Source organism: Coccomyxa subellipsoidea (assembly GCF_000258705.1).
Source record: "Coccomyxa subellipsoidea C-169, whole genome shotgun sequence".
NCBI lineage: Eukaryota > Viridiplantae > Chlorophyta > Trebouxiophyceae > Coccomyxaceae > Coccomyxa > Coccomyxa subellipsoidea.
Window position 1 is genome coordinate 594049 of NW_005178023.1, and position 24378 is coordinate 618426.

General features: G+C 53.1%; 5 protein-coding genes across 5 annotated transcripts; 2 read left to right on the plus strand and 3 right to left on the minus strand.

Annotated features, from left to right (window-relative positions):
- Positions 1 to 1611, minus strand: COCSUDRAFT_19937 (soluble inorganic pyrophosphatase 2; the record flags this gene model as incomplete). Its single annotated transcript, XM_005643592.1, has 6 exons — positions 1 to 42; positions 263 to 337; positions 475 to 496; positions 678 to 766; positions 934 to 1017; positions 1357 to 1611. The coding sequence occupies 6 exons, from the start codon at positions 1609 to 1611 to the stop codon at positions 1 to 3; spliced, it is 567 nt and encodes a 188-aa protein (XP_005643649.1).
- A 2218-nt stretch (positions 1612 to 3829) lies between these two features.
- On the minus strand, positions 3830 to 5738 carry COCSUDRAFT_54744 (thioredoxin-like protein). Its single transcript, XM_005643593.1, has 4 exons — positions 5357 to 5738; positions 4947 to 5042; positions 4713 to 4808; positions 3830 to 4589 (listed from the first exon to the last, which is right to left on the minus strand). Exons 1-4 carry the CDS (start codon positions 5678 to 5680, stop codon positions 4455 to 4457), a joined length of 651 nt encoding a protein of 216 aa, XP_005643650.1. The 5' UTR covers positions 5681 to 5738; the 3' UTR covers positions 3830 to 4454.
- A 5792-nt stretch (positions 5739 to 11530) lies between these two features.
- COCSUDRAFT_59593 (hypothetical protein) lies at positions 11531 to 16080 on the plus strand (the record flags this gene model as incomplete). Its single annotated transcript, XM_005643594.1, has 10 exons — positions 11531 to 11551; positions 12102 to 12221; positions 12362 to 12492; positions 12745 to 12830; positions 13157 to 13315; positions 13820 to 14014; positions 14286 to 14363; positions 14924 to 15054; positions 15346 to 15498; positions 15955 to 16080. 10 exons carry the CDS (start codon positions 11531 to 11533, stop codon positions 16078 to 16080), a joined length of 1200 nt encoding a protein of 399 aa, XP_005643651.1.
- A 1605-nt stretch (positions 16081 to 17685) lies between these two features.
- COCSUDRAFT_25989 (spliceosome component, nuclear pre-mRNA splicing factor) lies at positions 17686 to 22329 on the minus strand. The gene is made up of 12 exons (XM_005643595.1): positions 22110 to 22329; positions 21857 to 21942; positions 21624 to 21758; positions 21390 to 21505; positions 20983 to 21109; positions 20563 to 20721; positions 20214 to 20355; positions 19876 to 19988; positions 19558 to 19677; positions 19203 to 19322; positions 18525 to 18818; positions 17686 to 18197 (listed from the first exon to the last, which is right to left on the minus strand). Exons 1-12 carry the CDS (start codon positions 22120 to 22122, stop codon positions 18090 to 18092), a joined length of 1533 nt encoding a protein of 510 aa, XP_005643652.1. The 5' UTR covers positions 22123 to 22329; the 3' UTR covers positions 17686 to 18089.
- A 167-nt stretch (positions 22330 to 22496) lies between these two features.
- COCSUDRAFT_20022 (60S ribosomal protein L7) lies at positions 22497 to 24092 on the plus strand (the record flags this gene model as incomplete). Its single annotated transcript, XM_005643596.1, has 5 exons — positions 22497 to 22688; positions 22972 to 23151; positions 23281 to 23391; positions 23583 to 23630; positions 23877 to 24092. 5 exons carry the CDS (start codon positions 22497 to 22499, stop codon positions 24090 to 24092), a joined length of 747 nt encoding a protein of 248 aa, XP_005643653.1.
- Between the last annotated feature and the right edge of the window lie 286 nt (positions 24093 to 24378).

Sequence of the window (24378 nt, forward strand, 5' to 3'; positions counted from 1 at the left end):
TCACCTGGCACGCTTCGGTACATAGTGCTCCACATACATGGCCTACAGGACAAGCACAGATTGGGTTAGCACTGCTGGCACCCCAAAAATGTCAGAACGGTGGCTTGCCGGACTTGCCGCATGCTGGTGAACCTGGCAGGCACTGTAGGCCTTCAGTCGCATCATCCAGGACAGGAACATGGATACAAGAAAAACGTGGATGCATCAATAACACTGTACAAGTCTTCCCTTCTAAGAGGCATGACAAGAAATGATGTCCCACCATGGCATCCTTGATGGCCTTCTCAGCCTCCTCCCTACCAAGAATCTCATCCACCTTCACCTCTTTGTGCTCATTCTGCCGGCAAAGACTGTCATGTCAGCATTTCACTGTCTACATATTAGGCATAATATCACTTGGAAGTTGTCAAGCGTGCAAGGCTGCATAAAATCAAAGCTTCTTTCAAGGAGCTTGATATCACAGGTTTGTCTCACCTTTTTGTAGTCCTCAAAGAACCTGCAAAAAGCAGTCAGGAGCAAATGTAAATTCTTCAGTTCAGACAAAATGGACGTCATGCAGCGTTCTCGCATGTGCAGACAATGGGACCATGCAATACAATACCCGATGTCCCTCTGAATTAGCCTAAAATTTTATGCACAGATCAGTACAGGATTGACGAGTAGAGACGCATTTATACCTGCGGATCTCGGCCAATCTGTGCTTTGGCAGCTGCGCAATGTCTTCAAAGCCCTTGAATTCTGGGTCATCAGCATGGACAGCAATGATCTGCACCCCAAAAACATCTTTAGCCGGGAGAGCAAAGACTCATGCCTGCATGGGAATTTAATGTCTGCATGCTTGCACCTGCTAAGTTTATTGCAGGAAAGAACAAAACTCTGTGAGTGGAATCTTGCCATGAGATTCAGAGCCAGTAGGAAAGTATCATGAATCACCTTATCGTCCTGCTCTCCCTGGTCAATCATCTGCATCACGCCAATGGGTTTGGCACGCAGGAAAGCCATGGGCACAACTGACTCCTGTTCCAGAACCAGTCAAACTTGTGGATCCGGTAAGTTTTACTTTTGAAGTTGTTTGTATAGTGGATCACAACATCTGTGCTTGATGTTCTGCAGGTGGCAAACAATTGAATTTGACACCACGCAAGGCTCAAGACCAAATATTCCACACAGATCGAATCACAAAAGATACAAAGTCTAGAAGTACAACCACTTCGTAATCGGTGTGGTGTGATGTGCATGGGCTCAGGCATGCAGTTTCCCAAAGTGGGCAACGACCAAGATCCACAGGGCAATCTCCAAAGATATTCCTTTTGCCACAAGATGCCTTGCAACAATTGTTCGATTGTCAGGTAGTACCTGCATGAGTACTAACACGTCCAGAGGGTCGTTGTCTTCACAGAGAGTCTGTGGGATGAAGCCGTAGTTGTGGGGGTACACAACGCTGGAGTACAAGATGCGGTCCACGTAAAGGAGACCGGTCGCCTTGTCAAGCTCATACTTGACCTTGGATCCGCGAGGAATCTCGATCACAGCATTGAACAAGCTAGGCGCTGCGTCTCCTATGGAGAGGTCGTGCCAAGGATGGGAAGCTGCATGACGCCCAGCTGCCATGTTCTTTGCAGGCACACGCTTGGGATCGGCAATTTCTGAACTCTTCACGCTGTATGAAACTGTATCAGAATTGAACAGCCAGGAATGTTGCAAGCCCATGCTTCACTGCACGCCAGGGCCCGAAGCCTAAAGGCCACCCCTTGCAAGGGCATGCTGACATCACGTGCCCAGCAGGCACTTGGTCCACAACACGGGAATCTGCTTAGCTGGGGAATTTGGCACTGTGGCCCTGCAACGACCTTCCTGCGCAAGTGAGTCCTCTGCAACTGATTTTCAGGTCTGAAGGCCGAGACGGCGTACGGCTGCAGCTGCGCATGCGCTATAGCGCCGCTGGTTGCATGCATGCCAGTGTGCGCCGCGGCTGAAGCACTGGCGCTGCCCATGCATGCACTGCACTGCATGCTCTTCCTAATTGGGTTTGTAAGATGTCGTTGGACGCTGCTGGACAGAAAGGCTATACATTGCAATTGATGCATACTGTGGCGCGCGGCGCCCTGCCGGCAGGGCGCCCACGCCGGCGCCGCCAGCTGGGCCGAAGTCACGGCTGGCCGCGGCCGCCGACTAGCATGATCGACCTGCAAGCGATCTGTCTAGGAAAGCTCTTTGCAAGCCACCTGCAAGCCACTTCAACCCACAGTCACTGCCCGAACACGTGGATGTCCTACATGGCCTTAGTAAGTTTAGACTTTCACTGAGTCCTGCATCTGCACTCTTGGCGCCATGCATTCAACATTCACTTACCGACCTTAAATTGCTCAAAGATTATCATTATTATCTAGAGCTTGCTAACTGTCAATCGTCAGCCAATATTTGCTATTTTGGATTGCTGCGTTGTGATCATCTACTGTAGGGAGGAAAGGCAGAACGGTCAGTGTGCAGCACCTTCATCATCTTACCTTGAAACCAGCTTATTTGGCCTGTCTGCACCAGGCGACTGAAATATGGTGAGTGACAAGAGGTGGATGGCATTCTGATCAAAGACGCGGCAGGCACCATCAACGACCTCCTTTTGGTGCAGATGCGCATTGGTCATGGAATACTGTGCCATTTATTTTCCTATATCTACCGATTTTTGGATTCTGGGTTGTGAATTTGAGAAAGGATTGGATTGGTCTTTATGGATCAGGCAAAACAGGCAGGGTTACACAGTCCTGTACCGCTGGCATCCTATCCGACATTGGCGATCCTGCTATTGCTTACTGGGCTCGCATCAACTGCAGCGTTCTTTGTGTAAGTTCCTGTCCAACACAATATCCACTACAGCACTTGGGCATCTCCTGCTTCCTTCTGCCAGATTGCTTGGCATGTCTATGCGCATGGGAACCCATCTGTTGACCTCTTTGATGTTGATCTCTTGTCTTGTGCGGGTGCTGTGCCAGGTATGAGTCAACAAGCACCAGGCATAGCCGCAGCCTGAGCCGAGAGCTCTTGCTGGGCTTGCTCTCGTCTGTCTTTCTGGTGAGGCGCTTTGCTTGATGCACACCATGTTCACCAAAGTCTTGGGCCTCTTGGGCTCAGCGTGTGCACCTGTCATGGAAGAACTTCTGATTCTGTACTTAATCCTGCAATCTGCCATGCTGGCCCAGGGGGTTCACCTTCCTACACTTGATGGTGCAGGGTTTGGGCACATTCTTTCTGCTGCTGTGGACGGGTGTGTATGTTTGACAAAGTACGGCGTCGCCAAAGCCCATCAGGTGCAAGACTTGGAAGAATATACTGTACACCAAAAGCAATCAGCATGATTATTTGTTGTAATGCAGCGGTGCACATGCTTCAGATATGGTAGCTCAAAGGGGAATGATGTCCTCAGCAAAATGTATGGCAAGCTAGACTTATCCGGTTGCCTTTCTCAGCTTCTGTGAAGTAGTGCTGCCATTCTCGCTTATAGATGAAAGGGTCTGCCATCAGAAATATGTGGCGCCTGCATGCCACTCTAGTGGAGTTTGAACATGTCTGCTCAGACATGCAACGACAACAAGGCTCCTGATGTTGTCATCCCGCATCTGTCAGGCCTAGTCTGACTTGTAAACTTGCTCCAAGCCATGTACTATCATTTAACATATCTTAAAAGGGTAAGGTTGGCATAGCTCGCAGCTTGCATAAATCTGCTCACATGCATGCTCATATGATGCTTTGCATGCAGACCCAGATTTGGTCTGCTCTTACAGTGAGCACACACAGGTGCTTCACACAGGCACTTCTATCTGATTGTGCTGGTGTACCAGTACATCACATTACAACACTCCATCAGGTATCACAAGCGCAGGAAAGAAAGAATGAATACCCACTTCTCTAACTTCAACCTAGCTAGCTCTGGCAGGTTGCACAATGCAGACAATTAGGCATCATGCTGTCACATATGTACACATGATGTCATATACACTCCTTTTAGTTCAATCAATTTCAGCAAGAGTGTTCCAACGCCTGAAAGTTCTGACAATAATAACGACATCCACTTTCCTGAGCTACAGTGCAGTCAATACCTCATTGGATCCAGTTCAGTTTGAATGTTCCTCCCTGTTCAGGTAAGCACCAGGTCCACATCTGGAAGTCAGCATTGCTTGCCGGTTCAATTAAACCAGCAACTCAATCCAGACGGCAATGCAATGCAGCCTGTTCACATGCGCTAGAACAGCGCCACATGCTGGCAGCCTAGTCTTTCGGGTACCAAATCTCCTCAACTGCCCATGTCACACGCTGGGTGTCCCTTGACTACTCAAAGAAGCCATCCACCCAGCTTGGCTGCCAAGCTGGCCACTTATCAAATACATGCCTCTGAATGTGCACAAACATAGCAGTGTACACTCAATGTTCTACACAGCAAATTTCCCCAGTGCTCAATATTACATTGCCAGCTGTTCCCTAACAGCATTCTGCAAGTTTTCCGCGTTGACACCCGTCACAGTCTGCACCACTTCTGTCCCTCGGAACAAGCAGAATGTGGGGGTGACCCTGATCTGCATGCTGATCATGAGCTTCTGCATCACACACCAAACTCCAGCAAGTCAGAACTGCAAGTGTATACAACACTTTGTGTGTCAAGGTGTACATGGGTGGCGCAGGACAGCTCTTTCAGGCAGGAAAGAGAGAATGCCGCATACCCTTGTGTCTGCGCTCTCATCTCCAAGAATCTCTAGGAAGACTGCGCCTTGTGTGCTGAACTCTGCAGCCATGCGCTGGTACTTCCGCGCGAACATCTGCGCACCACACCCCAACAATGTTGTGCTCTGCAATTGCTGCTGGACGCCCGGACCCCTTTCTTCTTGAGGGGCAAATAGGAGCATTATGATGTGAGACCTCTGAAACCACCGTGCCAGCTCCAAGGGCAGACTCACCTTGCAAGGACGACAGGACGCAGCTTTGCACATGAGCACTACCAGCTTGCCATCGTGCCTTTGCAGCTTGTCCTCCAGCTCCAGGGCTGAGTGAACCTGCAAGAAGCAACAATTTCTGTAATTCAGGTGTAAGCAGAAGAGATAGCATTTTTTTATGCGGCAGGTAAATAGTAGTAGCGTAACGATGTCCCAAGACAAGATGAAAACAATCAAGACCTTGAGATACAAAAAAGTCAAGGATGGAAGGTCTGAGGTTCCAGCACAGACACAACATATGCCAGTGAAAAGCACGAAATATTCTAGAATCTAAACAATGAACTCCAGAACAAATAACAATATTGACTACAAACCATGTGTCCATCTTCGTGAAATATTGCACAAGACACAAACAAGACGCGTCGTCCAAATACCTGCACGACTGCTTCGGTGTCGTTGAGAACTTTGCCAGATAGAGTCCTATTCAACCTCTCAGCAGACTCGCTCATGCTCGTGCTCGTCGTCCTGAGCAACGAGCGGCCAATCTGCGCCGGTGACAGCCCCGAGTACCCTGGGTGAGGGATGGCGACGCCAGCGACTGCAGCAGCAGCGCCGGCAATCCTTGCGCGCCGACATTGTGTCAGCGGTAATGGACTGCTTAAAGATTTCAGCTGCTGAGGCAGGACTTTGCAGCTCCCGCTTGTCTGCGGTATTCTAGTCTGCGGTGGCTGAGCAAAACAGTTTGCAGTGAAAGCCATTTAGACCAAAAGAGAAGCTTGCCCAGTTTGAAGTTGAAGTGAATGACTTCTTGTTTGCCGTCAAAAATGCTTCTAGCTCCGAACTTAAAGACTGCTCGTTGGATATTAAATGATGACTTCTGATGGCAGCTGACTGGCAGGTGCCTAAAGCAGCGCCCACATGGGTTGATCCGCGTGGAGCAACTCTTGATCAACATGCACTCACCCCAGGGAGCAAAATTTCACGATGGGTGGTCCTCAATAACTTGCTGCTCTCTGCTTTGGCTTTCTACCCACTGATCAAGCTCAGGCGTGCACATCTCAAACCTGACCAATTGGTTGCAACGGCGCAGCATTTGCATGCATGCATGCACCGGCTATAAAGCTATAGCCGGCGGCGGGCATGCTTGAGCGCACATGAGCCGGCCTGGCCCGGCCTAGACCGTGCGCATGCATGCTGCAGCTGCGCAGCCTGATGTTTGCACTATAATTACAATAGAGGCATGCCGCGCATGCGCATGGCAAGTTGCCACAAGAAATTTGAGCCAAGGTGCACATATGTGCATCATGGCATGATGCCATGCGTGTAAGCTGGTTTCAGGTATCGAAACGTGTGCACTGCTGGCAGCTACAGATGTGACTCCAGCGCTGGCTGATAATCCTGACGTCTAAAGCTCTAGCAGAAAGCTCTTACGGACGCAGAACGCGCGCGAGTATTGGCACAGGCAGCGCTCATATATTTGTATCCATTTATATTCAAAGTTTGAAACCTTCCATCACTGATAGGACCTGGCAGGAGGTCTGAATGGATGGATCCAAGCAGCAGACCTGTGAATCCCTCCGCAGAAATTATCCAAGAAACCATTGCCAGAATCTTACACGCGCAAAAGGGCGCTGACATGAGTCCTGACCAATCAGATCCCACCCTCACCTATACGTAGGGCAGGCCGGCCTCAAGATGGCCCAAAGCTGAACACAACACACAATTTCTCCACACAAAATCACAATCAAGGAAATGCTAAAGTCATCATTCCAAATCTCGCACCACACCGAAAACCCAACTGTATGCATTTAATTCCAAACATGCGCCTCCTCAACATTCTTCACTCTTGTACACGCAGGCCAGGCAGGACACATGGGCCGATCCAAAGGGCATCCCACATCTGTCCATAACGCATTCAAGACACGAATCTTCTCTGGGGCACGGCACCCAAATTGGCGCCGAGAGGATGGTGGTACACTTGTGACAGCTTGAAGCATGAATGTAAAGAATACACAGGGAGTGCCCAGCCCATGCAATCAGATTGCACAGACCTGGCTCTCCAGCCTAGTAGGTGTCACAGTACAGCAGCACATGTCTTACCAAAGCAGCTGACATCTGACACAAGCTCCAGTCACAAACCCTCCTAAAATTATCTCTGCTTGTGTTCATAACAATGGATACTCCATGCTCATTTAATCCTTTCACCCCAAACATGAAACATTGCCATGCATCTTGCTTGCTTGGATTCTCAGAAGGTCAGCAATCTCAGATCTCTGCTGGCTTTTGCAGCCCGCACCCTTCTGTGTATTGCTGGCCTCATCATGACTCACCCTACTGCGTCCTAAATCTCACAGGCGGGTGTCACAATCCACACCCCATCTGCAAGACCTGCACTTGCCTTATTAGCTCGTCTTCTCACACTGCAGCAAAATTGTCGGCGCCATCAAAAACTGTCCGTAGAAGGCAGTGCACCGTGTGATCCACCATTTCCTGGCGACCACTGCTTCGAATACTGGCGTCCCCATTGCAGAGGAGCCTAAATGAGTCTTCAGAAAACAAAAATTAATCAGGCCACGACCCCTCACAAAGAATGTCGCTGCATGAGGTGCACATTGGCACCAGACTCAGCAGGACTTGGCTGTACAGCTCAATATCGATCGGAAAGAATTTTGCTCGAAATCAAGCTTGTGGGTCTTGCGCCTCTGTCATAGTGCGTGTCACCTCCGTCAATGCCAATACAGGCAGCTAAGCCATTACTTAGCAGCTTGCAGGAATATGCGCTCTGCCGCATAACGCAGATTTGGGCAGCAGATGGCGGTCGACCTGCAGAGACAGTCAACCCTCCAGTCAGCCAGCGCTTGAACATCCAACATATGTACTAAGGATCTCAAGTGCGCTGCCATGCTGGTATCCCGTGCTGCAGCACCGAGGGGATTGCAAATATGGGCACAAGAAACCAATTCGAGGGGAAGATGTTTGAAGAAATGTTGCCCACCTGTCTCATGTGTGTGTCATGGTGGCTCTCGTCCCAAGCACCCAGCTCCATGAGGCTCCTCTGCAGCACGTGCTCCTGGCAAGCCATGTCGACAGCCTCAGAGGGCCCCTGGAAAGGGGCGCCCCCCCAGCAAAGGCCTCCAGCATCATCCAGAGCCGTCGCATGCACGTGCATGGCAGCGTAGATCTCAGCATGCAGGTACGCGAAGGAGCCATGCGCGGGCACATCCTGGACGAGTGGCGAGCAGAAATGCTGCTCCGGCAGGTGCGAGGTGGGCGACAGCTGCACATCCTTTGAGCCGCGCACTGCCGCCCGGCGGCTGCTGACGTCATCAGCGCCATCGTCGCTGACATCATCGCTGCGGCAGCTTGAGCTGTGGCTGCCGGAGAGCACGGCCGGCAGCGCGAAGCTCTGCTCGCAGCGCGCCGCGAACAGCGAGTCGTCCTCCGCGAACAGCACGCTGTCCAGGCTGCCGGAGAGCAGCCTCTCAACCTCTGCCTGTACCTCGGGGACAACGCCGTCCTCGCTCGCACAGCCCGCGCTCGGCCAGCCAAGCGGCACGGCCGCGTCCGCGCCGGCGGCTTCGTCGATGGCCATGCCGCAGTCCGTGTGGCAGTCCATGTGATCCGGGCCATCTGCATCGGAGGAGCTGCGGGCGCGGCCGAACAGTGCGTCAACGGCATCGTGGCCGCCAAAAACGCCCTTCTGGGGGAGAGCGGGGAGGCTGGCCGCGGCGTCTGGCACGCCAGCTGTGAAGCTGGAGGGCAGTGCACCTGCGAACCAATCCATCCCTTCAGCCTATTGCTCACTGGCTGTGCAATGAGTGGCACCCTTACGCGTTAGGAGTCACAGAGTGCCTTAATATTGCTCACTGCCTATGCGTGGCGTCCTCACCACGCTCTAGCATTGAGCAGACAATCCCACCAATCCTGCATCCACCCAACCAACCATGATGTGCAAGCACAGGTTATTCGCCTCTTCCCTCTACAACTCACGCCATGAAAGCATCAAACTGGCCAGAGTGAGGCCCAGGCAGAAATGAGGAGCTCAAGAGGACCGCACCCGCAAAGATGGTGCGGTAGTTGGTGATGAGGATGTCTGTGAGGGCCTCGCGGGCGGCTGTGGTGTCCCACAGGGACGCCTGCGAATGCACTTCAGGCAGGAGCAGCGGCGCAAATGTGGGAGGCAGCAAGTCTGGCTGGCTGATGTTCAGCCTGTGGTGGTGCAGCAACTCCACCAGTGGATACAGCACCTGCAGGGATGTCTTGTCGATCTGCACACCCACCAAGAGGCCCTCAACACTATGACACACTGTAACAACAGGACAGCCACCCATTATGATGGGATAATATCTTGTTGTTCAACGCATGCAGCACAAAGGGGCGGCACAGTAGAAGCACAAGCCGGTATGGCTGGGCAAGAATTGGATGGAATGGCAAAGCGCCGTTAAATGCTTGCCGATGTATGCTCCAAGTGCAGGTAGTAACTCACATGACTGAAGACTTGCTGCAGGACATGCAGGCGCTCGCCGCCTTGGCAGATGCTGGTGGCTTGCAGCAGGAGGTTGCTCAGCTCAGGAGCCAGCAACGGCTCAGGCAGGCAGTTCAGCCACAGCATAAGAGCGCTCGCCAACTGCACACGGAAGATACATGGTCAGCAACTGAAGAGAGAGCCTCAGTGAAGACTGCAGGAAAGGTATGATCCAGTCCTGATGTCAGAATAGGGGACTAAATCAAATCTACCGGCAACGGTCAGTCGCTGATAACAGCTGACAGGAGGGACTGATGACGGAGAAAGCAGGTTCCTCAGATCGCCTTTGCAGCACAACCTGTGAGTTAGCGTTCAGTCGGACTCACCGCATGAGAGCTGGATCGCATCACCATCAAAGGGTCCTTGCCCATGTCCCATGCCTTCCTCATGAGATTCAGTTTCTCTGGGCTCTCTGGCTTCGTGAAGAGCGTCTCGATGGCCAGAAACCGCTTCAGCTCGCCGAGCAAGTCTCGGAACAGCTGTGGAGGACCTCCATGAAACTCCTGCGAGATCACAAGACTTCACCGGTGGCGGATATGCCATATTTTGACCATGCGACAGACGTGGCTGAAGACAACTAGGGTTGTTCACCGTCATCAAGGACCCAGCCCACACCACCCGTCTTCGGGTGTCCACGGAAACTGGTCTATGCAAGCATACAGAGGCACCAACAACCACTCGTATGCGATTGCTCGGCCAAAACTCCTCTGCTGCAGCACGGTCGCGGAGCAGCAGTAGCTAGAGGATGAGCGAGAGCAAGACACTCGAGCAGCACCTTGAGGCTGCGTCCAAATACGGGCCTAGAGTGCCCAATCGTCCTCTGCTTGCGCGTGACGGGCATGTCAGCTTGTCGTGGTACGCCAGACGCAGGATTTCCCTAGGAGAATGCGGTGTCAAAATATCTGAACAATAGGCTCGCGGTGCGGCGCTAACGTCGCGGTGCGGCGCTCACGTCGCCGTTACCGTGCTTGTCGCTGGCCAAAGAGCAGCAATAGAGCGCGAACCGCGGTTTGGGATGTTGTTGATCACAGCTAGAGCTCTTTGCCACTGGGATAGGGCAGCGTATTTTGTGCGGCGGATGAATCTCCCCGTCAGCTGCTCACGTCAGATCAGTCGGCCACCTCGGACGAGGCTTTACGATTGGAGCGCGCGACAGGTTGGCAGACTTGGAGCACAATAAATGCAATCATTGGTAACCAGGTATCATATCCTTTAGAGACAGATTCATTAAATAAGGTGTTTCTTGTTTAACCAGAAAGCAGGATCCTGCACACGGCACCTCTGCAAGCCTGTGACAGCGTATCAAGCGATTCTTGCCTTTTTCCCAAGTCAATCATGTGGGATTATGGTAGGGCAGGAGCCAAGGAACTGCGTATATGTAGACAGCTGCTGCGCAGCATGCATGTGCACCGCATGAACACAGCAAATCAACTCGGCAACTTCTGACAGTGCCATCATGGGAGTCTCCACAAGTATCACAAGTAACTACTAGTACCCAAGGTAGTACCCAATGAACCCCCGTGACGGCTTTCAAGAATGCTCTCCAGCACTGTGGGTGACCTGGCCACAGTCGCCACATCATGCCTAGCTTATCTGATCAGCTAGCTGCCAGCTGAGGTCATGACAGTCATGACTCATGAGTCGGACTCATGAGGTCATGCGGATGACACCAGCAGTAGGGTACAGAGCACGCGACTGCTTTTCAACCATTACACGAAAAACTCATTCCCTACAGCTGTAAAAGATCCTCTGATCCTCTCTGCCAGATCAGATATCTTGTCACTTCAACATGGGCCCCAGCCGGGGCTCCCAGCCTATTCGAATATCAATTCAGGGCTTCATGGATGAACCAATGGCAATCAAGCGCTCGTAGGCAGAATTTTATGTGGTGGTACTGGACAGTTGGTGTGAAATGCCGTGACTCCCATGGCAGCCAAGTAGCTGCTGTAGTCCAGATTCCGAGTTAATGGATATTAAAGGCCCCCCATTTAGAGACCCAGCGCCTTTTACCAGCCGTGTGTGGCTGTTGATATTGGGCAAGGCAAGTTGCAGTGATTTGTGAGATTGTATTGATATTTCTAGCATGGCAGCGCTCGAGCTGCGGGTTAAGTTGCCCATGCATGATCAGGCCCAAGCTGAAAGCCACATTTGCGGCATGCGTATGCGCATGCACCTATTTGCATGCATGGCCATGGCCGTGTCTGTCCAACGGCTGTTGGCAAGCACAGTCCATGAAAGTTGGCATCGCTGTACCCACTGATCAAAGTCATCCATTACATGCTGTTGTCAAAAGCAAAATGTTAATTTGGGACTAGCATCGTCTGGAGGGTCCCCCAAGGGCCGGTCCAGTTGGGGGGCCTGGTCCATGGGACGATGTGGATTTTTCCCCATTGATTGATTTTCTCAGCATCCAAGACACAATCCAAGCGCATTGAAACGACCGCATCATCATCTGGGCACGGAACTCCTAATTCAAAGCTTGTTGCAAGAAGGTGGCCATCGGGGACATGAGCTGGGGTCAGGCAAAGCAGCCATCAGACATGGATGCAAGTGGTTGCGCAATGCTGAGCAGTGAGTCCTTTCCCTCTCATAGTATGAGTAAATAGACATAAAGCACGTTGTGAGTTGTCCTTCAATATTGTGGCCCTGTGCAGGCCCAGCACCCCGTCGGCAGGGCCATATTTACGGCCCTGATGGTGGCCTTCCAAGCCCACACACGTTGTGCCGTTCTTTCGGAACGCCGCCGCCTGCATCCTCCCTTTTCGGGCCTTCAGGTGCCGTCCGAATCATTGGTGTTGTTGAAGTGGATTGCTGCGGCGATGGAAGATGCGACCTAGTGCCGCTATCCTCTGATGTGACCGTGCCCACAGGCTGTCTGGACCAGCTTCCCAGCCTAGCGACGTGTGGGCCACAGCCTTCGGGTTTCACACCACGCGAGGGGGAGCCAGCAGATCCGCTGAGTCTTGCAGACGATGACTTCACCAGCTTCGCGTTCAACCTTGCGTGGTATGTTGCAACCGAAAACCCTGGTGGCCTGGTCACAAGGTGACCGTTTTTGGAAGGGCGTGATGGATGCAGCAGGCTATGCCCCTGGCACTGCATCACACGTGTTCTTTGCGATTGGGGCGAGCACATAGTCGGTTGGCCAGCTCTCTTCCAGATGGCGAGCCTGTCAGACTGCGGAACCTGATCACCATGCTCAGGGCAAGGGCAATGCTGTGCGCCGCTCCACATACAAGAGCCGATGGGCCATTATATCTCTGTCATCACTGAAGGGGTGGTTTGCTGTCACGACAGGGGGCACGAAGACCTTGAGCAACTCCAACCGAGCCCTGGCTGCCGGGCGTGGCACCGACTCGGGGAGGGGTCTTCCTCAGAGCAAGGTGCGTCTATACGACCAGGCTGCCCACAGATGCTCTTGACGTACCATTCTGTCCCCTTTCCAGGGACATCCACCACTATCTTTGTGCCTCGTTCTCAGTCATACTTCAAGATGCTGTACGGTGCTGGGGTCTATCGTGCGTACATTCTCTCCGCCAAATTGTATTATGGCTGTGTGGATGAGCCCCGTAGGATAGACTTTACATACTGCTGGGTGTTGACTGCTTCCACATCTGGTGCATACGGTTTGCACGTGCTTCGTCCTGGCCATCTCTTGAATAAAAAGAACGATCAAGCTCAGCTTTTGATGTCCGTCACCTGACTGCAGGCACACCAATGTCACCCTTCACTTCCTCGTCTGCGCCCCTTCCTCCAAATGGGAGCCTCGCCCAGGCAGCGCTGAACAGCAGCAGTAGGATGCTCATAGACAGCGTGCCCTACCCACCCTTTGGCAGCGCAGCCGCCAGCATTGTGTCTACACAAGAGGGTGCTTAGCCTTCCGCTCTTTCACATCAAGCACGACACCCCCATGTGCAGGACACGCAAGGTAGATCAGTGTCAAAGGGGCCTAGTGATGCATGGGGCACCTCATAGGCTCGCCTTATTCTCATGCGCACTCCCTGAGGTTTTGGTTCATGACGGCTCAAAATCTTGTCCTTGTTGGCCCTGTCCCTTCTCCTGCTGTGGCACTAACAGTAATTCCAGTCTTTCTTCGGCATACTTGGCCACGGGTAGCACTTGCAAACATCAAAATGCTCAGCACCTGAGCGCCTGTCCAGTGGCAAAGATGTCATACCTAGAGTGGTCCGCACGTAGGCTTTTCCTTGAACAGATGCTAGGTTCTGCTGTTCATCAGTCTGTGAGTTTGCAGTTGTTTCGAGCTTTCCAGCCCCTCGCTTCTGCAGCTGGATTCGGGCAGGCTGTAACAATGATGGCCCAACATTTTCCTGGCGCTCCTCTGGATTGGGCGGACTAAACACCTTTGGCGCAGGGGAGATGCGGAGGGCATCAATGCTGACCAGCGCGGGCAGCGGGCACTTGCACAAGCGGCCGAGCGGGGTGGACCTGTTGGAGGAGGCCTGCAAACGCGCGCGGTCCACGCCAGACCTGAGCCACAACTCCTCCACCTCAGACTCGCTTACCAGCGAGGAGTTCTCCGCAGCTTCCGGCGCAGGTCACCACAAGGGTGCGCATCCTCCAGCCTCCCAAACACAAGGCAGCAGTCCTGCATCTCCAATAGCTCATGTGATGAGAGGACTGCCCAGTGCCCAGTGTTCTTTGTACACACCCCTTACTGAATGCTTGCTCTGCGGATCTTACGGCTGTGATAGCTTTCCCTGCTGCCCATATGCGATCTGCCCAAGCGGTGTCGAGGTTCACCGGGTCTTTTCTCAGGTTCGGTTCCGGCCCCATCTCTTTTCTCTCTTGGAGTTGACGCGATTTTGGTGCTTGTGCAGGCCGCAGGAGTTCTGGAAGCTCGCTGAGGCATTCTCCAGTGGACCTGGTGGCATCCCCCACCCTCAGCCAGGCCCCTGGTGAGCCCAACTCTGCCGGCTATGTGCTGACTGCCCGTCCCTCCCCTTACTGCTCAAAGAAGCCGCGAAACGATGCTCCCCTGCTGCATCCCAGCAACTGATGCATCACCTGATGTTGGACGAAAGAAATGCACTTCGTTGACCAGCAAATCAATTTTGAGACTCTGGATTTCAATGGGGCTCGAGCTAGGCATCTGCGGTCTACACATGCGGGAGAGCATACAACAGACTTCTTGTGGCATGCACTACATGAGTCCGCCCAATCTAGAGGAGTGCCTGTGAATTTGGGGCCATCATTGTTGTGGCCTGCCAAAATGCAAATCGAGCTGCAAATACAGGGCTGGGGAGCTCAAAACAAGAGCACTTTCAGAGATAGATGAAGCGTAGAGACCAAGAATCTCTCGTGCAGGAGCCTACGCTCACTGAGTTGACGGAGGCGCTCTACGTTACACTATACTTATGCATCATAAGAACCCTCTGTCTTGTATTCCCGCTCTTCTGTTACCAAGCCTGGTGCCACTTACGTGCAAACCACTAAAATTGAGAATATGCGGCCACAGGTTTGGATGCGGGGTCGGCTGCTACAACTCCGGTGCTGGAGGCGCTGCCGCCCAAGGAGTTGCGCAGACAGAGGGCCGCCGCCATTCATGCGCGACCCTCGCCATCATCCACCCTCAGGCCCTTCAGCATCGTCAAGGCACGTCCCCTGCCACACATATGGGCCCCCAGTCTTGCCTCCCCTTTTGCACTGCAACCGTGCAGGAATTGGAGCAGCATTGGTGCCGTGCTATCTGGCTCGCCCATGAGCGGTACAGCTTTGTGTGCTGGGCACCGAGCTGCAGATGACCATTGCCTTTACTCCAGCCTAAAGCCTCAATGCAGCCATACTTATGCCCAGTAACACCGCCCAGCAGCACACAAGGGCTCCATTCTGTCAAGGCGGTTTGTGCGCGGCTGACGGGAGTGTTGGTGTGACACATAGGGCACGGATGGAGCGATGACTCTGGCGCAGCTTAATTCGCGCATCCAGGCCATATCCACGTCAGACTCCCCTGTCATGTCTCCGACGGCTTCTTTTGGGCCGGGCTCCTCTGCGCAGAGCGAGGGCAGCCCCATGCTGCTGTCCCCCTCGCAGGTGCGCCATTGCTCCTCACACAATGACTGGTAGAAGGCCAATGCCTGTCGCGGGGTGCGACGCTGCAGTGTCTTCAGTTTGCCCAACCTAGGGGAGCACCTGAGAAAATGGGGCCAAAGAGATAAGGCCTGCGTACATCCACATCGAGCTGCAAAACAAGGGCTGGGGTGCTCGAAATAAAACAAATTTACCGATAGAAGAAGGGTAGTGACTAGGGATTCTTCAAGCAAGTGCCTCTGTGCGGACCCACTGTTGTTGTGTTTTGTGGTGCACCTCTAAGTCCCTCCTTGGCAGCTCATGATGCCGGCTTGCGGCCACTTCGACACTGCAGCGGCGGAGATTCCCATGTGGAAGCAAGCCACGAAGTCAATTTTGGTTCATCGCCACCGCCGCCTCCCATTGCAGAGAGCTCCACCAACTGTGGGCAGCCGCTGAGAAGTGCTGCTTTGTGTGCAGGGCACAGCCTCGGACAGTCCCTGTGCGCGCAACGTCACACCCGCCATCCGGCTGAAGGCCAACAGCTCTGTGGCGGGCAGTGGCATCACCATCAAGCAGATGCTCCACAAGGCCTGGCACCGCTGAAGGCAGCATGCACTGCCAACTCGGCACAGCATGCATGCGGAGACCAAGATTAGCAGCAGCAATGCGCGAGTAATCTTTTGCGCCGAGCCAGGTCAGTTATCATGGCATGCCGCTTAGATGGTAAGTGTATCAGCACTCCTCCGCCAGGCGATTATCACAATGGCGTCTGGCACAAGAAGCTCCCAAGGTGGTGCATGAGTCCCAGCTGGTAGTGAGGATGTGTGGCATGGCTTGCCGTGTCGGCTGCACAATTGGGGTGCAGAAAGACGGCTGAGTCACCCATGGGTGTGGAATGGGTTGTTTGAAGGAGTCCAGGGGAAGTGGCAGATGTGCATAATGAAGGATGTAGGTGGTGAGAAGTGGACCATTACTCATGGCCAGCTTTGGCAAGTGAGGGCAATAGATCAGCTGTAGAGCCCGCGGCGGGGAAGATGCGCATGCATGCAAGCAGTTTCTCGACAGGAGCAGACACTGCAGCACTTTGCCCATGCGCATCTGTGAGCCAGTCGAAAGGAGATTGTGGCGTGCTCCCTGATTAATAAAAAGTGCAGGCGCTTGCCTTGCCGATTGAGGCTGCTGTCCCATTGCCTGCAGGCTGTATTTCTGTATGAATGTTCTGGTGATCGGCATGGAGTACTCCAGCAAACTTATTGGGCCATGTTTGAGTGCGCCCACAAAAGACTGTATAGACCAACCAGAGCGATGACTACTGTATCAAACATGTGACAGAACTTGGTGACGATTCTAGAATGTATGATTGTGTCTGTAGTGGACAAATCCTGACTGCAAAATTGTGAGCGATTTTGCTTGTGGCTGAGGTGGCTGATGCAAGCACCGGTGTTTGGGTGTCTGGTGCTTGCATATTGGGAACAGCAAGTGCCCGCATAGGCTCCTGCCTTTTTTTATATACTGTCACTTTCACAGTGTCAAAGGTCGACTGACGGCATTAGTCTTGGTGTATCCGGTGTCTCTGCTCGATAGTATAATGGATGCTCAACAACATCCTCAGGTACCTGATGCCTATCAAACAAGATGGGCGAGATGACACGCCAGAAAGGATGAAGGACATATTTAATTGCACCAACCCGATTTATTTGCAATGCCATAGAGGAAATGGAACTGTGGTAGAAAGCTGAGAAGATAAAAATGGTGTTTAGAAATAGCGTGTTTGTGCAGCTCTGTAGGCCTAGGATTAGACTAGGCTTGAAGATATGTGACGGAATGGTATCATGATGTTAATCAGCATGCTCATGATCATGAAGTGGAACTTAATGTACAGCGCAGTCGATGGCGCAAGTGATAGCAAAGTGTAGGAGATCCTGAGTGATCAGCATCCACTTCAAGCAAGTTGCTGGCACTCTATGCCAATTTAAGCAAGAGGAATGCAGACATCAAGGCAGAACGAGCGCCAGGAGATAGTAGAAAGGGCTGCCTCGCAAGTGCCGATTAAAGATATCTATCGACTGACAATGGACCTTTTCCTTCTCCTGCGCCCAGCTTCCCAAATGTTATTGCATTGCCTCCTCGGGGATGCGGTGTGCAATTGGGTTCATGCCAATAGCGCCAAGTTGATGAGCACGACTGGAACCTGCCCAGTCTCAGTGAGAAGTAATGTAATCCTTTAATCAGATATTGGACAACAGAACTTGGATTATGGTGACTTCAACACCATCATGGATGTTGCTGATTTGATGGGTTCTGCAAGTGATGCACAAGCAATCCTGATCCAAGCGATATCCTGAACAGGTTCCCAACAAAGTGATCTCCTATGTTGCTGCATTCTATAGTCAATTGTGTACCACGACATGCAGCAGGGAGGGTCCAAAGAGAGCAACAGGCACAGCAGGGCTGCAGTCTTGGAATGTTTCCAGCAACAAGGGCCTCTGGACTGTTGCTACTCTCCAGCCCCACAGCATTTAAGTTGTCAACTCAGCCGGTCTCCAGTTGCCAAAGTTTGCACATGTGGCCTTGGGCCAACGAAAGAAGCTTCCTCAGGGCCTTCAGCTGATCTAGCTGGCCATTGCAGATGCATCGCCCCCAAAGATGCGCAGATTGTGGTCCGTGGAACCCACAAACAGATGGCGCGAGTCATGGCTCCACTTCACAGCCGACACCCCCTGGACACACACACTCAATTCAGCGCTCAGACAGTATAGACTGCAGTGCCAGGTGGCAAGCATGCAGCTTCCCTTTCCTAGCCAGACATTGCTCCCGCTCAGAGACCCAGTTGCCTCCCCGCTTTCCAGGGCCCCTACTATCTGCCTCAGACATTGGGCCATGCAGGAAGTTCTGGCAACTTGCCTGTCATGCACATCTGCAGGAACCCTGCTTGTTTCAAACACTCTCAAGTAAACGCACATTGGGGTACTCGGTATCGCTTTCGGCATAGATTTTTTCATTCCACTTGAGAGGGCCGTGCACAGAAATGCTGCAGCGCAGCGCACCTTGTTGCCGAGGGCGGCCGACAGTGAGAAGAGAGCGGCCCAGTCCTGCTTGACGCCGACGACGCGCGCGTCGCTGCCGCCAATCGCCAGGTTCTGCCCGCTGAAGTCGAAGCCGACGGCGAGCGGCGCGCCGGCGGCCGTGCCGGCCGGAGCCTCGAGCGTCTTGAAATTCTTGAGCTTGCGCAGGTCCCACACCTTGACGCCATCGTCGGCCGCGGTGGCCAGGTAGTAGCCGTTCTCGCTGAAGGACAGGCCCCGCACCGCTCCCTTGTGCCCGTCAAACCGCGCCACGGCCTGCACGCATCGCACTCACCATATATATTGCTTGAAATTTGCTGATGTCGCCTGGTCGTTCGTTCGGCCGTCTAGCGTTTTGTGTTGCAATGTTCTGTGACGTTCTTGCAAGTGACACGTTTTGCAGCCGCTTGCTGCCCTGGCTCTGCCTTGCGGACAGTGGTAAAGTCAGGGAAATGGCCCACGGAAACGTCTACCACTATGCTCTGTATGGGCGGGAAGCAGTGGCATGCTAATCTCTCAGTGTGCGTGCAGTCAAAGACAATATGGCAGTGTTTGTATGGTGTGCCCAGACCACGCTGGAATGGAGCTGCGCATGAAAGCAGTCAGAACTTCGACCAAGATGTGCGCTAGGGACAAAGACAGGCCCACAGCCATGCGCACCTTTGACTGGCGCGCCTCCCACATGCGGACCAGGGAGTTTGCTGTGCCTGTGCCAAGGATGAGGCCATCAGGATGGAACTCTGCGCTGGTGTAGCCCTCTCCGGCGCCCGCGGAAGGCACCTGCGCCCAGCCACAGGCAATCTCACACCCCTCCCTTCCTATCAGCAGATCTCTTTTGACATGCGGCAGCACAGCATTTCGAGTGGTGCCATGAGAGAGACAGTGCAAGAGCTGTGCTTTCACGACCAAAGGAAAGACAGCACTTGCTTTGTCTTCCCTTGATCATGGTACCACCCACTGCAAGAGAAAAGGAACCACAGGTGCCCAGATGGTAGCATATCAGTGAGGTGGGTACCTGAGTGAAGCAGGTGCCTGTCTCGATATCATAGAACGCCCATGTCGCGTCCAGGGAGGCGGTCACAAAGTAGGAGCCCGTGGCGTGCAGCGTGGCGGCTGTGACCTCATCACTGTGATCCTGCACACCAGCAACAAAACCTTCACATTGTGAAGTGTGCCCAACTCTCTCTCGCTTATTTTTCAGGCACCAGAAGCCAGCATGCCACGTAATTTGCATTCCTCTCGCTCTGCCCTACAGCTGGCAAAGCGAGCAACATGCACACCATGATGTTCCAAGAATCTATGGTCGCAATGCGGGCGCGTGTGAGAGGCGGACCGTGAGGACGTGGGCCGCTGAGTAGGAGCCGTCCTCGTTGGCGCGCCACATGCGCGCAGTGTGGTCGGCGGAGGCCGACACCAGGAGCGAGGAGTCCTTGAAGAACTTCACACCTGTCGCAAACATTGCTTCACCCTCAGCAACTGTCAGCATTTGCGGGCATGCAACAGGTACCCCAGCATGATAAAAGGAGCAAAGCAATGCTTGCATGAAGCGAGGCGCCTCACTGTCACTGCAGACCCAACATTGATATTTAAAACACTGATGCGGGTGAAGGATACGGGTGCATGCACCTCAATATACCATGTGTTTGGTAGAGAAAACAAACGAGGGCGCACTGTTGATCTTCTTGGTGTGGCCCGTGAGCGAGGCGCGGATGCGCGACGCCTCCCGGTCAAACAGCACCACCACTGAGTCAGCGCCTCCCGTCGCCAGAAGGTTCTCGTTGTCCTGAGCGACGTCAATGGACAGGATGCCTCCCTGCATGCACACTGGCTGCCTCAGCGCATGTCGCTTACCAAGTGCTATGATCTTTTCAGCGAGGACACAACCACACAAAAAGAAGAGGCCCAGTGCCATGCATCTGCACGGGACCTGAGGTTGACTCGAGCTCCCTGAGGGAATTTTCTATTCTAAATCACTCCCACGGGCATTTGAATGAACATTGGCCAGATGGATGCAGCGCACCTTGGTGCTCTTGTGCAGGGGGTGGCTGCTGATGAGGGAGAAGGCCTCGATGTCCTGGGGTGTGGCGAGGCTGGCAGGCATGATCCGCTTCTTACGCCCCTTGGACAGCGCTTTGCTGTGCTCCAGCATTTCGCTGGACACTTCTGCAGGGATGCCCGCCTTAGCCTGCCACCCAGTCACACAGCTCTCAGGACAGAGCATCGCTGATGAAAACTCCGATGATGCCCAAAAGGCCCATTTGCTGGCAGTAGCCTTCCCTAGTTGACAAGGGGTGACACTGTCACTACACTCCTGTCACCCTTTGCCATCCTTGCAAGTCTCTGGAAGAGCATTGGGGCACAGGATAAGGCACAGATGTCGACTCTGCAATGCAGGTCCATGCAAGACATATTTGGTGAGTGCGTGTGGTGTGTGGCGCACCCGCTTAGCAGGCTGCTCCTCTTCGCCCTCCACCTCGGCTGTGCGCTTGCCGTTCGCCAGATCCGAGCGCGCAACGGCGACCGCATTTTCCAGCTGCGATCGGGCCTCATCGCGCTCTCGCGTCAACCTGCGGCAGCACACCGCCCAGCACCCCTTCAGCCCTATTCCTCATATCCCCCAGCATTGGCATCTGTAGGTGTCGTCTTGAAACAGCTCGCAGGATTCTTCTAGGGCAGACAGGCCACCCCTGCAGCTGATGAGTACCCTGCTACATGCAGCGCAGATTGACAGACAAAGGTCTTCCAGGGAGGAGCGCTCTCTGCTCGACAAGGGTCCGACAGACAGATGAGAGGTGATTGTGTGCAGGGCAAAAGCGTCACTTGCAATGCACCGGGAAGCACACAGACCTTGCGATGACGCGGCAGGCAGCATCCTGTTGGTACAATGCATGCGACAGCTCCTGCCTGGACTGGATCAGGGCGATGCGTTGCTGGTGAGACTCCAGCATGAGCGCATCCCACTCCTGTTTTCCACATGAAATACTTAGTTGGAAAGTGAGCGCTTGAAAAAGTCATTTTTTGAAAATACATGCTGTTGTCAGAAAACACTGTGGATGTCTGCGCGGAGAAGGAAGCACATACATTGTGGAACAGGCCGAGCAAGCCTGGAATGCTGGTGGCTGCAGACGGCCTTGGCTTCACAGCCTTGTTTGTCTTCACGGGTAGCAAGTCTTCCAAAGAAGCAGGTTCGCCAGTGATGGGATCCTTGCCAGTTTCCTGCATGGTAGCATTTCTTCAACCACAATCCTGATTATCAGGGCAGACACAGGTTGACACAAATGAACTCCGGGTACAAGTGTGTGGTGAAGGCTCACCTGAACATGCTTCTCGATGAGACGCTTCTCAAAAAGTTGCCCATTACTTCTGTTGATCACAGGCTCCTCAGGCACTGTTCCAGAGACTGCAGAGCACAAGCACTGATCTGACAAGGTCGCAGCTTTGACGAAGGCGCGCACTTCATTAAGGTTGCAGCAAAAATGAGATTAGATCAGAACCATTGACAGTATGGCTTTCAACAGGAGAGGATGCGCCACAGAAATTCGATCATGGAAGGCAAAGTGCACTCACTAGAGCAAAACATAGCCCTGTCTCAGCTGGTACGGCCACCCCTTCGTGTTCAAGCGCTTATATTGAACAGCGATCCTTCCGCCCTGAATGTATGGGCTCTAAAAAAACCCTTCTGTCAATGAGTTCAGAGTGTACACTTTCCAAAGCAGATAGCGATATTTTAAGGTGGTGAGAACAGGCAACAGACTTCAACCAGCATTCCAAAGGGATGCTATGACGCTCGACGGGACGCAGGATATGGTGAATGCTGAACAAATGGGACGAAATGTTTGCAAGATGGATTCCAGTGTTTATGCCCTGCCCACTCTTCTAACCCACCTCTGAAGGCGGCTGCTACACATCAATGCAGGCAGTCTTGTAGCAAGATCAATTCATCGACTGGGCACGATGGTGAAGAAGCCAGCGACTGCAAAGCCGGCTGGCACCGTGCCAGAGTCCGTCCTCAAAAAGCGCAAGCGCGATGAGGACTGGGCTGCTAAGAAGGCTGCCACTGCTGGGGACGCCAAGAAGAAATCCAGGGATCAGCGCAAGGAGATCTTCAAGAGAGCAGAGAGCTACGTGAAGGAGTACAGGGATCAGGTGCATAGCGTGCAAACTCGAGCATTCGCAGAAGTTTATGCTGTGTTAAGAACGTTCTCGTTCTGCAAGCATTTATTGCTTTTGCTGTTGCAAGGGAAGCCTCCGTTGTTCTTTGTTGTGACTATTAAAGGCAGTGTTGTTCCAAGCTAAGTACTGTTGTCCTCTTTTTTTGTGTTCAGCAGATGAGGAAGCTTGTCCAGTGTCTGACTATGGGTTTCAATTTTGGAGATTGCATCGTCATATGCTCACCAGTGCACCGCTAACGCTTTGCTTTGTGCATCAGGAGAAGGACCTGATCAGGCTGAAGAGGGAGGCCAAGTCAAACGGTGGCTTCTACGTTGAGCCAGAGGCCAAGGTGGCTTTTGTTGTGCGCATCCGCGGTATCAACGACATGCACCCAAAGACCAGGAAGATCTTGCAGCTCCTGCGTCTCCGTCAGATCCACAACGGCATTTTTATCAGGGTGAGTCTTGAGGCTGATTTGCATTGCGCTTTCTCTGGTCGCTGCACATAAAAATACTAGTCAGCAATGGTGCAGTGATGTGCATCAGGAGGCTTTATGAAGCTGAAGCAAATGCGTTGCGGTGTGCAGATGAACAAGGCCACCATCAACATGCTGAGGAGGGTGGAGCCCTACATCACATGGGGTTACCCCAACCTGAAGACTGTGAAGGAGCTGATTTACAAGCGCGGATACGGAAAGGTGTGGCGCGCCTTCTTGTGCTTGAGAGCGCTTGCGGCAGAGATCATGTCATGCTGACTGCTTTTCAGCAGTACTATTGTCCTGGAGGCTCTTGCCTTGGGAAAATAGGTTATGTAGCAGTTTGGGCTTGTAGCAGTTTGGGCTCCTCAATTGAATCCTGATTTCTGATCCCTCTTGCTGTGCTGCTGCAGGTCAACAAGTCCCGCATCCCCTTGACAGACAACTCCATCATTGAGCAGGTGGGCCTCCTGAATGTCTGCAACGATGTTTCTGCAGCAGCCTTATTGCTGTATGAGCCTGACACTGTTTGTGTACTACTTCCTGTGTCTTCTCTTCTGCTCCTTCTTTGCAAAACCAATTCCCACAGGAGTGCACCTGCAGCATGCACATGAGGCTCGCCTGTTGATGGCATCACTTGAGGGCATATCTGCAGCCATATGCTGTCCGCTGCAAGCGCTGACGTGGTGGTTCTGTGTCATTCGCAGGTGCTGGGCAAGCACAACATCATCTGCATCGAGGACCTGATCCACGAGATCTACACATCTGGCCCCGCCTTCAAGCAGGCCTCCAACTTCCTGTGGCCCTTCAAGCTGTCCTCCGCGCGCGGCGGCCTCGCCAAGAAGCGCCTGCACTACATCGAGGGCGGCCAGCACGGCAACCGTGAGGACTACATCAACAACCTCGTCCGCGTCATGAACTGAGCAGCTGCACTGCTCCGCGGGCGCTGCCTTACCGGGCAATCTGTCTTGTAGGCGTGGGTTGTTATTAACTGAGCCAGCGAGTCAGTGTTTGTCACACTGGCACCGTGCCGAAGGTTCTGGAGTGCACGGCATCGGCTAGACACATGCAAATGGAAGTGCACATGCTCTGAGCAGAGTCTAGAAGCATAACCACTGGTAGCAGCTGCCCTGCGTGATTGGGCGCTGTTCATGTAACATAGTTTTTCGTATGGGGCATCATTGCCGGATTCTGTTAAATCATTCATAT